This window comes from Trematomus bernacchii, unplaced genomic scaffold (genome assembly GCF_902827165.1).
Source record: "Trematomus bernacchii unplaced genomic scaffold, fTreBer1.1, whole genome shotgun sequence".
Lineage (NCBI taxonomy): Eukaryota > Metazoa > Chordata > Actinopteri > Perciformes > Nototheniidae > Trematomus > Trematomus bernacchii.
Window position 1 is genome coordinate 1,280,470 of NW_022987552.1, and position 16,852 is coordinate 1,297,321.

At 40.8% G+C, this 16,852-nt stretch overlaps 1 protein-coding gene across 1 annotated transcript in view; it reads left to right on the forward strand.

The window, feature by feature from the left end:
* The window catches only part of LOC117477189 (bifunctional protein GlmU-like), a 5,012-nt gene extending 3,957 nt beyond the window's left edge, over positions 1 to 1,055 (forward strand). Inside the window, exon 3 of the mRNA XM_034123844.1 lies at positions 460 to 1,055. Coding sequence (XP_033979735.1) covers positions 460 to 711 — 252 coding nt within the window. The 3' untranslated portion in view covers positions 712 to 1,055. The remainder of the gene's footprint in view (positions 1 to 459) is intronic.
* Positions 1,056 to 16,852: the final 15,797 nt, after the last annotated feature.

A 16,852-nucleotide genomic window follows, 5' to 3' on the forward strand; every position in this document is an offset into this window, starting at 1 on the left:
AGCGTTTAAAATGACAGAGGCCTTTAAAAATGTTTAAATCTTTATTGATAATCATAAAAAAATTGGTTTTGAGTTTTTACAAATTCCATATTGTCATTATATATACACGGGAAATAATATTGATCCAAGTCTGTTTTTATCCCATCTTATTCTGCCTTTTTATACATAACGTAAACACAAACACTCTCCGCCCTTAAGACACCTAAATCCAACAGAAGTAATAAAGAAATACATTTAAAAAATGTAATAAAAAAATACAGTTAGAATTAAATACAAATAAAATAAGTACATTCAAATACAACAATAATAATACAAGAAGAATCAGATTGGAATCAAATAAATAAAACTCTATAACCGCATGCTATATATTCCCCCTGCTCCAGGTGCTCAAAAATAAAATAAATAAACCACATTTCCTCGTCTTCAGTCCCCACTAAGGTGTGTACTCCCCCTCCCCAGGTGCTCCAGCTGAGCGGGCGTTATGAGATCGTGTCTCTGGTGGGGACCCTGAACCCCGAGGCCCACCTCCACATCTGCCTCTCTGACGCAGAGGGGGTCACCGTGGGGGGCCACGTGCTGGGGGGCCTGGAGGTCTTCACCACGGCAGAGCTGGTGCTGGGGGAGGCGGGGGGGCTGGCCTTCAGCCGGGAGATGGACGAGAGGACGGGCTTCCCAGAACTGGTGGTGAAGCAGAGGACGACTGAGAAGTGAAATCATCCAAAACTAAAAAGACACACGAAAAAGCTGCAAATCAAACGAAGCATTCCTCAACTGGAAAAAAGACGCTCCAAAAACAAGTTAAACAATAATAAAATCAAGGTGATTTCTCTTGAAATAAGTACAAAAATCTGCCAATAGATCAAGTGAACATTAGCTTGGTGAGAGAACTTGAAATAAGAAGGGATATTTAGATAAATCACATCTTGTAATTATCTGGAGAACTCATTTTGAACTATATTTCATCAGAATCAGGAAATGTTGTGTTACAAAATAAGCTCAAAGGTGTTCTGTGTTCTGATGTTAGTTGGTGATTTTCTAATAAACATGTAAAAAAATATGTGTTTCATCTGAGATACGACTCAAAATACGATGTTTTGACTGAACAAGATGAAGCATTGTCTAAAAACAATAGCCTATATCTCACTGCAGTGTCACTTCTGAGGTTATTACGTCTCAGGAGTAGAGACACATTCTGACTAGATGTTAGACACACATACTGGGATCAATAAAGTACTTCTTATCTTATCTTATTTTAGAGTGACGGATAAACACGTTTTTTTTTTAAATACAAGAACTAAAAGTAAACAAGAAAAAGACAAATTAGACAACAGCAATTACTTACAAAGTATACAAAATGCAGAATACAGAATACATATGTAAGCTAAAAATAATAACAATAATACAGACAAACAGAAATAAAACAAAATAAAATTATTGGTCTTTATGTGTGTCTTCGTGGTTGTTCTGAGTCACTTTTAGTATTTTATTTAGTTTGTTTGTTTGCTTTTCATAGACAGAACATCAGCAATTCAGGTTCATCTTGGTTTAAACATCGCTTAAAATACAAAATATTATTTCGCATCACTTTTTAGTCACTTTTCGCCTGTCTTTTTGGTTGTTTTGAGTGACTTTTAATCTTATTGTGTCTGTCGTACAGTGACGGATAAACACAGGTTCAACACACACCTGAGTTCAGTCAGTTATTGGTCTTCATGTGTCTCTGTGGATGTTCTTTGCTTTTCATGGACATGTCTGACATTTTTGCTCTAATTGGTCGTTTTGCGCCACTTTTTAGTCTTCTTGGCACCTAATGGCGCGTTTCCACTACAGCGCGGAGCCCCGTTTAAGAGGGCTGTGACGTCAGCGGCCCGTCTTTGGTTGCGTTTCCACTTGGCCTAGTACCGGCCGGCGGGTCCTAATTCACAGTTTTTCTGGCCTCATAAAATCGTGGTTCTAGGGCCAGAGACAACGAGGCTGAGTCGGGCTGAGTATGCTAAACTAGAGAGAGCATCGCTGGCAAGGGGGCTACAACTACAACAAGATGGACATATTTGACCGTGATTTAATTGTAATACACGTTTCAAAATGATGCCGAAGTAACAACATACTGATACCGGTTAGTAAAAACCATGAATTAATGCTTTGTCAAGTCTGCAGACAGACGGCAGGCGAAAAACCTTTTAAAATGCGTGTTTTCTGAATGGAGATTGGCTAAGCTAACGCAGTATATGATCCGACCGTCCACACTCACAACAACGGCCTATACAGACATAAATAAAGCAGCGACTGTATTCGCCATGACACAGGCAGTCTGTGGTTTGTACTTGTTTAACTTTTGTCTAGTTTCTGAACAGATATGAGGAGCTGTGAGCTCTGAGTGCTAACAGCTAACGGCTGTGTTGTTTTTCTGGGGTTCTCATTGAAGATGACGTCACGGCTCCGCCTACACTGCGTTACTATAGTTACTGCCCCAGTTCCTAAACTGTAATGGGAATGCGCCATAAAGTGAGCCAGTCCTAACGAGGCCTAGCCATACCGAGCGGGGCCGAGCGAGGCCGTATAGTGGAAACGCGCTATTAGTGGTGATTTGTGGCGTGGTGTATGTGCAGCTTCATTCTGTCACTTTTTACTCTTTTTTTTGTGCTTCTTTGGTTGTTTTTCATCACTTTTAGTCTTTTGGTGTCTTTTCATAGTCCGTGTGTCTGATTTTGGTTCACGCTTTCTGTCTTTGTGTGTCTTTGTAGTTGTTTTGAATCAGTTTTTGTGTCTTTCGGGTCGTTTGGGTTATTTCATGTCACTTTTTTCTTTTTTTGGTGTAATTGTGGTTTCTCCTCAGTTTCTGTGTCTTTTCATAGTCTTGTGTGACAAAGTAGCAGGAAATGGTAAAAACAATTATTATCAAGTATCTCAAACATTTTACTTTAGTACAAAACTGGAGTAAATGTTTCTCCCCTTAAAACAACATCCACGAGGAACACAAAGGCTTTAAGCTTAAGGAACAACATATTCAGAGGTGGGGGGGCGTAGCAGCCATTAGGATCTTCACTGTGGGGGTCTCAGCTTCCTGCTAATAGATGTTAAACTGATCCGCGGCCTTTCAGAGCCTCTGACCCCCCGGTCGAGACCAGACAAAGCGAGGACCCCCCTCCAGGGATTAGCTATGACTCGTTCATGGCCGCCGCCGCGAAGAAAGGTAGCGCCTCGTTTGCCGTGTGGGGGGGTGGAGCCTTTTGAAGGAATGAACACACACACACACACACACACACACACACACACACACACACACACACACACACACACTGTAGTTTATTTGAACTCAATCCCACACACACCGCCAAAAATACTCCCAACCGATTCATCCGGCACTGAAAATACACATTTCCCTCCTGGTTGTTTAAGAAAAACTTCAATTAAATGAATGAAAAATTAGACATATTATGGTCCTTTTCAGGGTTCATATCAGTATGTAGGTTCTCTACTTTAAAGAGTCCTTTCCTGCTGATGTTCAGGTGTATATCAGTATGTAGTGTCTCTACTTTAAAGAGTCCTCTCATGCTGATGTTTAGGTGTATATCAGTATGTAGTGTCTCTACTTTAAAGAGTCCTCTCCTGCTGATGTTCAGGTGTATATCAGTATGTAGTGTCTCTACTTTAAAGAGTCCTCTCCTGCTGATGTTCAGGTGTATATCAGTATGTAGTGTCTCTACTTTAAAGAGTCCTCTCCTGCTGATGTTCAGGTGTATATCAGTATGTAGTTTCTCTACTTTAAAGAGTCCTTTCCTGCTGATGTTCAGGTGTATATCAGTATGTAGTGTCTCTACTTTAAAGAGTCCTCTCATGCTGATGTTTAGGTGTATATCAGTATGTAGTGTCTCTACTTTAAAGAGTCCTCTCCTGCTGATGTTCAGGTGTATATCAGTATGTAGTGTCTCTACTTTAAAGAGTCCTCTCCTGCTGATGTTCAGGTGTATATCAGTATGTAGTGTCTCTACTTTAAAGAGTCCTCTCCTGCTGATGTTCAGGTGTATATCAGTATGTAGTTTCTCTACTTTAAAGAGTCCTTTCCTGCTGATGTTCAGGTGTATATCAGTATGTAGTGTCTCTACTTTAAAGAGTCCTCTCCTGCTGATGTTCAGGTGTATATCAGTATGTAGTGTCTCTACTTTAAAGAGTACTCTCCTGCTGATGTTCAGGTGTATATCAGTATGTAGTGTCTCTACTTTAAAGAGTCCTCTCCTGCTGATGTTCAGGTGTATATCAGTATGTAGTGTCTCTACTTTAAAGAGTCCTCTCCTGCTGATGTTCAGGTGTGTATCAGTATGTAGTGTCTCTACTTTAAAGAGTCCTCTCCTGCTGATGTTCAGGTGTATATCAGTATGTAGTGTCTCTACTTTAAAGAGTTCTCTCCTGCTGATGTTCAGGTGTATATCAGTATGTAGTGTCTCTACTTTAAAGAGTCCTCTCCTGCTGATGTTCAGGTGTATATCAGTATGTAGTGTCTCTACTTTAAAGAGTCCTCTCCTGCTGATGTTCAGGTGTATATCAGTATGTAGTGTATCTACTTTAAAGAGTTCTCTCCTGCTGATGTTCAGGTGTATATCAGTATGTAGTGTCTCTACTTTAAAGAGTCCTCTCCTGCTGATGTTCAGGTGTATATCAGTATGTAGTGTCTCTACTTTAAAGAGTCCTCTCCTGCTGATGTTCAGGTGTATATCAGTATGTAGTGTCTCTACTTTAAAGAGTTCTCTCCTGCTGATGTTCAGGTGTATATCAGTATGTAGTGTCTCTACTTTAAAGAGTCCTCTCCTGCTGATGTTCAGGTGTATATCAGTATGTAGTGTCTCTACTTTAAAGAGTCCTCTCCTGCTGATGTTCAGGTGTATATCAGTATGTAGTGTCTCTACTTTAAAGAGTCCTCTCCTGCTGATGTTCAGGTGTATATCAGTATGTAGTGTCTCTACTTTAAAGAGTCCTCTCCTGCTGATGTTCAGGTGTATATCAGTACGTAGTGTCTCTACTTTAAAGAGTCCTCTCCTGCTGATGTTCAGGTGTATATCAGTATGTAGTGTCTCTACTTTAAAGAGTCCTCTCCTGCTGATGTTCAGGTGTATATCAGTATGTAGTGTCTCTACTTTAAAGAGTCCTCTCCTGCTGATGTTCAGGTGTATATCAGTATGTAGTTTCTCTTCTGGGACATGTCTCCATGCTTTAATGTTCAAAAAGCTCTTTATTTTTCTCATACTGCCTGTGATGTCCCGCCCCCTTAGCCTATCACGTACAATGTGTTGGAGCGCTAGCCAATAGAAGCGCGAGTGTTACATAGTGATGTCACAAAATTAATAATAATAGTTCCACTTGAAAATCAATGTGAGAAGAAGCAGCATGATCAGGAAGAACAACTCTGAATATTTGGGTCGTACACCTCCTTGCGTTTCAGAGAATAGACTTTATTGAATTACACGTTAAGCATAAACTTTTCTATCAGTGTTTGACATTTGTTTCCACTTTTGCAAATTGATAATGTGCAAACAAACCGGGCTGATGCAACTTTGACAGTTTGACAATAATGAAGAGAGAAGAACGAAGCTCCCTAAATGTTGACCGTGATGTTTCCTAGTCGGTTATTACAGAACCAAACTTCCTGGAAGAAAGATATATCTCTAAATCTGAAATGATTGTTTGCGAAACCCCCAGCAGGGGTTTAAATAAAGTGAGGTTTGTTTTCTAACAATAACAAACAATGCCAAAGCTCCAGCGCGGCCCATCGGGAGGGGAACTGAATATGTGTGTTTCCTGACGCTGCTCACATTAAAGCGGAGCTACAAAGCGTGCGGTTCTGTGTGGACGCAGCATGGAGGCTCTGAAAGGCGTCGGTGGTCTGCATCTCGGCCCCCCGTCAGGCTGCCTCACTCTACAAATTGGAAGTCGTGGATTTGAAAAACATGTCTCTTGATCTAAAGAACATTCTCAGTCATATCCCTCCGTCTTTAAACGGCTGCTTCATGCTGCAGAGGTGATTAGACGTGTTGTTTCCCCCGCGCTCACGTACTCTCGTTACAGAAGAAAAAGTGATTTGTTGGAAAAGTCTGTGAATAACAAGTTAGTTGTTGTTTGTTAATGTTTCAGGGGGCGGAGTCCCGCTGCGAGGCACCAATTACATGTGAGACCCTTTCTCCACAAAGAGTCGGCATTCATCTGTGTGTGTGTGTGTGTGTGTGTGTGTGTGTGTGTGTGTGTGTGTGTGTGTGTGTGTGTGTGTGTGTGTGTGTGTGTGTGTGTGTGTGTGTGTGTGTGTGTGTGTGTGTGTGTTGTCTCTGTCTGTCTGTCTGTCTGCCTGTGTGTGTGCGTGTGTGTGTGGAAACACTGTGTCTTCGCTTCCTGATATGATAAACAAAAGTGTGAATCCTGACAATGAGGTGGTTTCTCAGTACAATCCTCAAGTTGTTGCACAGAAACCAAGTTGTATCTCTTCCTCTTTCCTCAACGTCTTGTTAGCCGCCATGTTTGCAGTTTGTGTTCATACTGTAGCTTGAATCTTTTTAACTTTTATATATTACGTGAATATGGAGGTCATAGAAGGGGCTCACCTATATTTGTTAATAGTATATATCGCGTACAGATTGAAGACACTGTGTCGGTGCTCTGCTGGTTTGTGTGTTTGCAGGATTGCAGAAAGATCAGTGGCCTCCTTCCTTTGTAGAGGTGTATGGTGGCTGCATGTGGCTACTTAACTCCAACACATGTGATGCACAGTATCTGGTTTGTTTTGGCAAAATAAATCCACAAATGTTAGTAAAAGAGGTCATGGTTTTACTAGGAGTGAGTTTGTATCTTATACGGACATGGGGTCACATGACTTAATGTTGTCAGTACATGTAACTCTTACTTTTGTTTCCTTTGTGAAAGTCTCTTCGCTCCCTCTCCACTAACCATTACTCAGACCGTCTCATAACGACTGAGATGGGATGTATTGGAGTTAGTTGAAAAGCTGTTTGTCTCTAAGATGCTTTGAGTGTTAAAATCAACTCATCCACTGATAACTCATTGATATCTAATATCTCCCAGAATCCCCTGACCTGCCAGGTGCCTCCTTCCTCCAGGTGAATGTCCTCTAAACGTCTCTTAACGAGGAGAGGAGAGGAGAGGAGAGGAGAGGAGAGGAGAGGAGAGGAGAGGAGAGGAGAGGAGAGGAGGAGAGGAGAGGAGAGGAGAGGAGGCTCCTAATTCCTCCGCTTAGTATCATCTCTCCTCCTCATTAGAGACTTCTCCTCCGCCTGGTGTCCAGTTATCTGAGAGTAATGAGGCGAGTGAGGGGTCTCGCTTCAAACGGCCCGGGTCATTTGTAATCCGGCTGCTAAACAAGAGAAGGCCTAAACACCCCCCCTCCTCCTGGGGAGCCTCCGCCGCTCCTCTTTCCTCTTTCATCCGCAGCCAAAGAGGCTAATGACTGGAGGCCTGTTTGAATATCTCAGCGTGAGGCGAAGAAAACACACATCAAAACCTCAGAGCGCTGTCACAAGTTCATATACATCTTAAGACACACACACATCTTAACACACACACATCTTAACACACACACACACATGTTAACACACACACACATGTTAACACACACACACACACATCTTAACACACACACACATGTTAACACACACACACACACACACACACAGACATGTTAACACACACACACACACACATCTTAACACACACACACACATCTTAACACACACACACACACACATCTTAACACACACAGACATGTTAACACACACAGACATCTTAACACACACATCTTAACACACACACACATCTTAACACACACAGACATGTTAACACACACACACACATGTTAACACACACATCTTAACACACACAGACATGTTAACACGCACAGACATGTTAACACAGACATCTTAACACACACCGACATGTTAACACACACAGACATGTTAACACACACAGACATGTTAACACACACCGACATGTTAACACAGACATGTTAACACACACAGACATGTTAACACAGACATGTTAACACACACAGACATGTTAACACACACAGACATGTTAACACACACAGACATGTTAACACACACAGACATGTTAACACGCACAGACATGTTAACACACACAGACATGTTAACACACACCGACATGTTAACACAGACATGTTAACACACACAGACATGTTAACACACACAGACATGTTAACACACACAGACATGTTAACACACACCGACATGTTAACACAGACATGTTAACACACACCGACATGTTAACACAGACATGTTAACACACACAGACATGTTAACACAGACATGTTAACACACACAGACATGTTAACACACACAGACATGTTAACACAGACATGTTAACACACACAGACATGTTAACACACACAGACATGTTAACACAGACATGTTAACACACACAGACATGTTAACACGCACAGTCATGTTAACACAGACATGTTAACACACACAGACATGTTAACACGCACAGACATGTTAACACACACAGACATGTTAACACACACCGACATGTTAACACAGACATGTTAACACACACAGACATGTTAACACACACAGACATGTTAACACAGACATGTTAACACACACAGACATGTTAACACAGACATCTTAACACACACAGACATGTTAACATGCACAGACATGTTAACACAGACATGTTAACACACACAGACATGTTAACACACACAGACATCTTAACACACACAGACATGTTAACACACACAGACATGTTAACACAGACATGTTAACACACACAGACATGTTAACACACAGACATGTTAACACACACAGACATGTTAACGCAGACATGTTAACACACACAGACATGTTAACACAGACATCTTAACACACACAGACATGTTAACATGCACAGACATGTTAACACAGACATGTTAACACACACAGACATGTTAACACACACAGACATCTTAACACACACAGACATGTTAACATGCACAGACATGTTAACACAGACATGTTAACACACACAGACATGTTAACACACACAGACATGTTAACACACACAGACATGTTAACACAGACATGTTAACACAGACATGTTAACACACACAGACATGTTAACACACACAGACATGTTAACACAGACATGTTAACACAGACATGTTAACACAGACATGTTAACACACACAGACATGTTAACACACACAGACATGTTAACACACACAGACATGTTAACACGCACAGACATGTTAACACGCACAGACATGTTAACACACACAGACATGTTAACACACACAGACATGTTAACACAGACATGTTAACACAGACATGTTAACACACACAGACATGTTAACACACACAGACATGTTAACACAGACATGTTAACACGCACAGACATGTTAACACAGACATGTTAACACACACAGACACGTTAACACACACAGACATGTTAACACAGACATGTTAACACACACAGACACGTTAACACACACAGACATGTTAACACACACAGACACGTTAACACACACAGACATGTTAACACAGACATGTTAACACACACAGACACGTTAACACACACAGACATGTTAACACGCACAGACATGTTAACACACACAGACATGTTAACACACACAGACATGTTAACACAGACATGTTAACACAGACATGTTAACACACACAGACATGTTAACACACACAGACATGTTAACACAGACATGTTAACACGCACAGACATGTTAACACAGACATGTTAACACACACAGACACGTTAACACACACCGACATGTTAACACAGACATGTTAACACACACAGACATGTTAACACACACAGACAGGTTAACACACACAGACATGTTAACACGCACAGACATGTTAACACACACCGACATGTTAACACAGACATGTTAACACACACAGACATGTTAACACACACAGACATGTTAACACAGACATGTTAACACACACAGACATGTTAACACAGACATCTTAACACACACAGACATGTTAACACGCACAGACATGTTAACACAGACATGTTAACACATGTAAGGTGTTTACATATACTCGATAACAGAGGTGGATAATGGCCCTTATTATATGCAATTTGCGGTCTTTATATTAATGGCATTATTACCTGCACATTTTATTTGCCGGACGGTTTTTGAAATGTAGCTTACTTTTCAAATGTGTGTGTGTGTCACTTTTTAGTGTCCCCTGGTCTCCGTTGTGTTGTGAGATTGATTGATTGATTGATTGATTGATTGATTGATTGATTGATACATTTCATTTCGAACAAGTAAAATAAATAATTACAAAACAAAACAAATGATGCAGTGCATAGTCATGTAAGAGAAATCAAAACAAAAATGACATTTACAACAACAGCATTAGCAACATAAACAGTCCCACATCTAGTGTTCGAAAAGGAGTGAGAAGAAGTATAACTTATTTAATCTCACCCCCTTGTCCCTAAATGATTTATTTATAATCTATCATCTGCAATAATTATCATTATTATTAATTATTATTGTTATTATTATTATTAATCTGCTTTACCTGTTGATTGACATATATACCTACATACTCACACATACACATATATACATATATGCACATATACACACCTACATACTCACACATACACATAGTCAAACACCTTCCCCATCCCTGTACCTCGAGAAAATAATGTCTCTGTATTTCCTCTTGAACTGGTGAATGTCTGGACATGGCTTGAGCTTCTTGCAGCGCTTCATTTATGCAGCTTTCAGTAAATACTGTGCGTGTTTCCTCGAGTTGCTGAAGATGTTTCTACATTTATGTGTTTATATCTGCATCGTTTCTGAAGCTGCAGGGCGTGTCTCCTAATGGAAGTGTTAAGGGTCGTTTGCACCTGTCCGTAGTTTGCGGCTCTATTTATTAAGAATTGTTGTACAAACCCTGCAGTTTGACTTACACACAGAACAAAGTGTGTCTCCCGCAGCTTCATGGATCGGGTTGAGTCTCAAAAAGACACACTTCCAGTCCAAAGAACAACAACTCAACACTTCATCTCTCTCATGACGCTCTGGATTTGCACCATTTGCACTTTTGAATTGTTCAAGTTTCGACACCAGGGGGCAGCACAAGGCAACAAGAGGACCTCTGTGTGATGACCAGGGTTTAACGTCAGGACTTAGTTTGTTCTTTAGATATCAAACTGGGCTGTTTTGACCCCTAATGTCTGATATAAGAGACTGTTTGAATAGAAACTATATAACTGTATAATACAGTGAAGAAAGGGCAGAATTTTTATGTCAGTTTTTGAGTCAATGCACCGAGTAAACATTGAAAAAAAGATGAATAATAGTGGATTTCTTTTAAATATTGTTAACTAAGTTTACCAGTTTATTTCTGCATTTAATAAATGTTTGCAGCAGCTCCCATTTAAAAATGCAAGCTGAACTTCCATTAGCAATAATTGAGTCCCACTCCAGTGAGCTGCTAACGGCGGAGGAGGGGGGGAGAGTGTGTGGGAGTGTGTTGTTATTAAAATCCCCCCCTCTCTAATGTGCAGGTAAGGACCCTCGTCCCGCTGACAGACTCTCGCTTTAAATGAGCGCCTTCATTGAGACAAATTTAACTCAATTAAAACGCTTTACCTCTGCCAGGAGTGTTTCACATCATCAGCTGCTTTTCAATTAACACACACACACACACACACACACACACACACACACACACTGAAAACACACCCTCAGCAGCAGTAATGGAGATCAAGCAGGTTTTACTCAGTTTAAAAAATAAACACAGAGAAAATAAATACGTTTTTTTTTTTTTAAAAGGCAATTACCCTGAAAATTGAAATATTTTGAATGCCAAAATGAGGTTCACTTGTGTTGTTTTAAGTGAAATATCTCAGCCTGGTTTCACTAAATGATGTATGAATAACATGCAAATGACTTGAGAAGGTTATATTCTTCATATCAGTATGTAGTGTCTCTACATGTCTCCATGCTTTCATGTTCAAAAAGCTCTTTATTGTTCTCAAACTGCCTGTGCTGCAGCACCTCTTTTCACCCTCTGTCTGAAACCAGAGCCCAGTCTGCTCTGATTGGTTAGCTGGCCAGCTCTGTTGTGATTGGTCAAACGCTTAGAGATGTCCCGCGGCCGCCCCTTAGCCTATCACGTACAATGTGTTGGAGCGCTAGTGTTCTGTTGTGATGTCATTATGTTAAGGAAGTGAACAAAGAAGTCCCATGGAGGCGTTTCAGCCAGGAGGGAACTCAGGGATTTTAGCCTTTTTAGACCATTGACATGCACACAAACCTATATAACACACTACAGGAAAGGGGGAGCCCCCAAAAAGTATTATAAGAGCTCTTTCAAGTATGAAAAGTAAACATTTCCCACTAATTAGATCATTAAAATGTGAAGTGTTTCCATCCCCAAATACAATCGCTCCTGTCCCCAGCTGAACGCGATGCCAGTGTTCGACGATGAGATGAGATACACCTTTTTAAAGCAGGGATACGATATTAAAAATAACTTAACGGACAGATCAAGTCTGAAATGCTCCTTGCATCACATACACATATCAAGACACAACACATGAACAACAAACAACAAACATTGAACATGAGCAGGATCAGTGAGAGATGCTCAGAGAGCCTTCAGCGTGCATCTGATCTGGATTCAGCTCAAAGGATGCTTCAGGCTGACTTCAGTGAATCTCCATTAGATGGTAGCAGACAGGTCAGAACATGCTTTGGGTCCCAGATGATGTTGTTGGATGATCATCTGTAGCTCTGTTTCTCTTTCTTCCAGAGCACAATGAGCAGACCCAAAGAGGCTCGGATGTGAAGACATTCAGCCGAGGACATCGCCGCGTTACACATCGTTATATACACACCGTTATATACACACCGTTATATACACACTGTTATATACACACTGTTATATACACACTGTTATATACACACTGTTATATACACACTGTTATATACACACTGTTATATACACACTGTTATACATATACACACCGCCTGACGTCCTGCTGGGCTTTTCATCTTCCTGCTAAAGAGATCCGCTAATCAAAGGCGCCATTTAGCCCTCCGCTCTGTTAGTATGAAGCTACTTTACAGCTACAGAGTTAAACTCACACGGCGGGAAAAAGAGATCATATTTCCCTCTACGACCTCCTTTTATTAAACTTCTCTTTATGAACTGATTTCTATGTGCTGTGTGTGGAATGTTCCCTGATGTGAGAGCTCCTGGTGTGTGAGCATTAACGGAGAAAAGGCCTCCTGACTGGAGGATTAAATGAGATTAAATGGTGTTTGAATACTTAAGCGAGAGCTGGTGTGTGTGTGTGTGTGTGTGTGTGTGTGTGTGTGTGTGTGTGTGTGTGTGTGTGTGTGTGTGCGCGTGCGTGCGTGCGTGCGTGCGTGCGTGCGTACGTGCGTGCGTGCGTGCGTGCGTGCGTGCGTGTCCTCATGCTACAAATCATTGATCAGCTGTTTTATATAAGGTATGCAGAAGATTCATTCATATCTTTTGCAAACAACAACATTTCTAGAGCAATACAACCAAAGATAAATCGAGGAGAATTATAATTTTAGGAGTTTCAGACAATTTACCAAATTTGTCATAAATTGTCTGAAACTCCTATAATTATTATGTTATTAACATGCTTTCTATTTTACATTTTTAATTGTCTTATATTCGAACCATCATGGTGCCAACAGTGGAAAGAGTTTATTATTTATTGCAGATAACTTTTGAGGCTGTCTAACGTGTAATACTGATAAGCTCATCACTCAAATTCAAAGTATTCGGACTAGAGATGGGCGAGTCCTGATTCATCCGGATCATTAACCCGGATCCTAGAAATGAGCTGGTCGTGACGAGTCTCCCCTCTCCATTAACCCGAGTCCTTGGTTGCGGTCGAATAGTCCATTTAGCTTAGGAACCTTCCTAACGGAGTGAAATGACCCGGAAGTCCCTCAGTGGCAGCCATGATAAGTGCCGTTCCAATTCTCTAAATTCAAAGGAAAGGAGGTTTCAAACTTCCTTTATAACCTCCTTTAGCTTAGGAACCACTGGACCTCCCTAACCGAAAGGAGAGGAAAAAATGCTGCCCCACAATGCCTTGCAGCCGCGGCATTTGCCGTCACACAACAGTCGGCCGTTCACGGAAACAACCGATTATGAACGAGAAATGATATCATGAAAGTTACGGTGCTTATTAAGCATTTTAAAACGTATGTGGTAAGTTGCCAAAGTGCTTTGTTTTGAACGTTCATCAGTATTATAATCAAAAAGAGAAATATGAACGTTAGTTTTTACTGAAATGATCAAATAAAGTCAACATTTCACAGTCTTTACTGAGCTGTGTGGGGTTTGTTCAACTTTTAAAAGATGTTTGAATGGTGATATACACAGTGATAGATGTTAAGGACTAACGTTTATAATAAATACATTTGTATTGATTTTAAGATCTTTTCATACAATCATACGTATTGGGATCATTTGTATTAATGTGGACCGGAGGGAGAGGGTGAAGAGCATAAGTTTCACTTTCCTTTTTTATTTCAATTCCAACTTTGGTCATGAAGAATATGTTTCTCTGTTGTCCCCGTTCATAAAGCATAACAGCATCAGAGCACGGTGCAGAGTCTCTAGATGAGTTTACAGTAGTCCCTCGTTCTTATTAAACATCCATGTTGTAGTCCGCTGTATAGAAAACTGTAGTTTCCATAGTTTCCCCACAGCAGCAGGCGCACATTTATGACCTCTGCTGGCGCATCATAAACACGTCGGATAGTGAAAGTGCAGTCGGATTCTCTAAAGCACCGCAGTCTCTTCTCCTAAATCCTTTTGAATTCTCCTATCCACTATCCCTTAACCCCGTGACGTTTCACTCCGAGGTCAAGGAATAGACGATAGGGTTAGAATTTAGGAGCTGTTTTTTTGGAGTATTCGACCGCAACCCTTGAGTCCCACACTTGGTGTGACGTACAAATTAAAACTATAAATTGCGTCACTCGCTACTCTCTTTATAACATGTAAAATCACATTACAACGTACCCCAGTCCATCTACCCTTTAGCAAGTAGGATAGCTGCCAGAAGTGATCGTTTGGCTCAGGGGAGGGGACGCGGATCAGTGAAACTTCCTGCAGACTCGTGGGGACTCAGAGGAGCCGACGGCTCCTAACCGTAATAGCATAGCAGATCCAGAGATCCATACTCGTCATGTGCACGAGCATAGCCCCTCCTCCAGCACCCGGCTCCCGCGGCTATATTATGCACGAGTCAACAGCAGACTCGCAGATTCACAAATCCTGACTCACTGTGCAAAACACAGCAGACTCGTGCGGACTCAGAGCCGTAAACGTATAGCAGCAGATCCAGAGATCCAGCAGACTCGTCATCATGCACGATTCAACAGCAGATTCAGATTCGCTAAATCGCAAAATGACCTTTTTTTGTGATCAATATGTTTTATTAAAGCAAAAGACACCACTTTACACACATTTAACACATACAAACACCAGTATTGCAATGATTACGCAGTCCATGAGAAAATATGGGGGGCATATGATTAGATATAATTATATGTTTAATAATAATAATTGTATAATTAAGACATTTTATATATTCTAACTGTTTTGCAATTTTCTATCATTTGTCATTGTTTGTTTCTTTTTGTGTGCTATGTTCAAAATAAACGTTTTTCCAAGTAAGATCCTTATTGGAAATGCAGCTATTACACGCAGGAGACTGTAACACAACATGACCATTTTGTTAGAAGTCTACACTGAAACTTCATTTAGAGCCGGAAACATAATGGACTTAATCAAAATCGCGGGATCCGTGAATCCAGGTCAATGATCGAGAGACCAGTAGCCTACGAGTCAGCGGAACTTCACAGACTCAGATTCGCAAATCCTGACTCGCTGTGCAAAACACAGCAGACTCGTGCGGACTCAGAGCCGTAACCATATAGCAGCAGATCCAGAGATCCAGCAGACTCGTCCTCATGCACGAGTCAACAGCAGACTCAGATTTGCCAAATCGCAAAATAACCCTTTTTTTTTTGCGATCAACATTTTTTATTAAAGCAAAATACACTGTGTAGCGGAGGTTAATATAACGTCAGTTTAATATGCTCGTGAAATGCAACAACTTTTCGGTTTCACCGATAGGATTTCTACCCTCTTGGTGATGCTGACTCATATGACTCAAATGACTCGTATGATCCGGATCTCTTCAATGACTGACTCAGAAGACCCTGAGTCCGTAAAAGGATCCGGATTTGCCATCTCTAGTCTCTGTCTCTCGCTCTCACGCCCTCAACTGACGTCTCTGAACTAATGACTCTGTAGAAGAGAGAAAGATGTACTTCCTGTTTTAAATAAAATGTCACTTGCTTTTTGTGACTTTAGTCCTTTTAGTAGTATTTGTATTTGATAGTATTTGCAAATTAAGAAGTAATTCTCAATGCAATGGGAAATTGAAGAGACCACAAGGAGCAAAGTGAATAAAAAGTGCACAGAAAATATTAAAGTTAGTTCAACTTGCCTTCTCACTAATTTTACTAACTTTTTTTTTGAGGAAGTTTAGTTGCAAAAAAATGTGTGCACATATGGTGTTAAAATACAGCATTGCATACAAAAAAGTGATGTTGACAGAGCACATTGATGCTCACGTGACTCAAACTCCCCGCCCACCAGCTCTGGAAGCCCATGGTGCAATATGGTCATAGTGGGGGAAAATTACTAATGTTCTAGTGGCTTGAGAATCAGGCCCCAGCCACACAAGGACAATAAAGGTCATATCCGCTACAGTTCTCTATCATATAGACGGTTCGGCTACACGA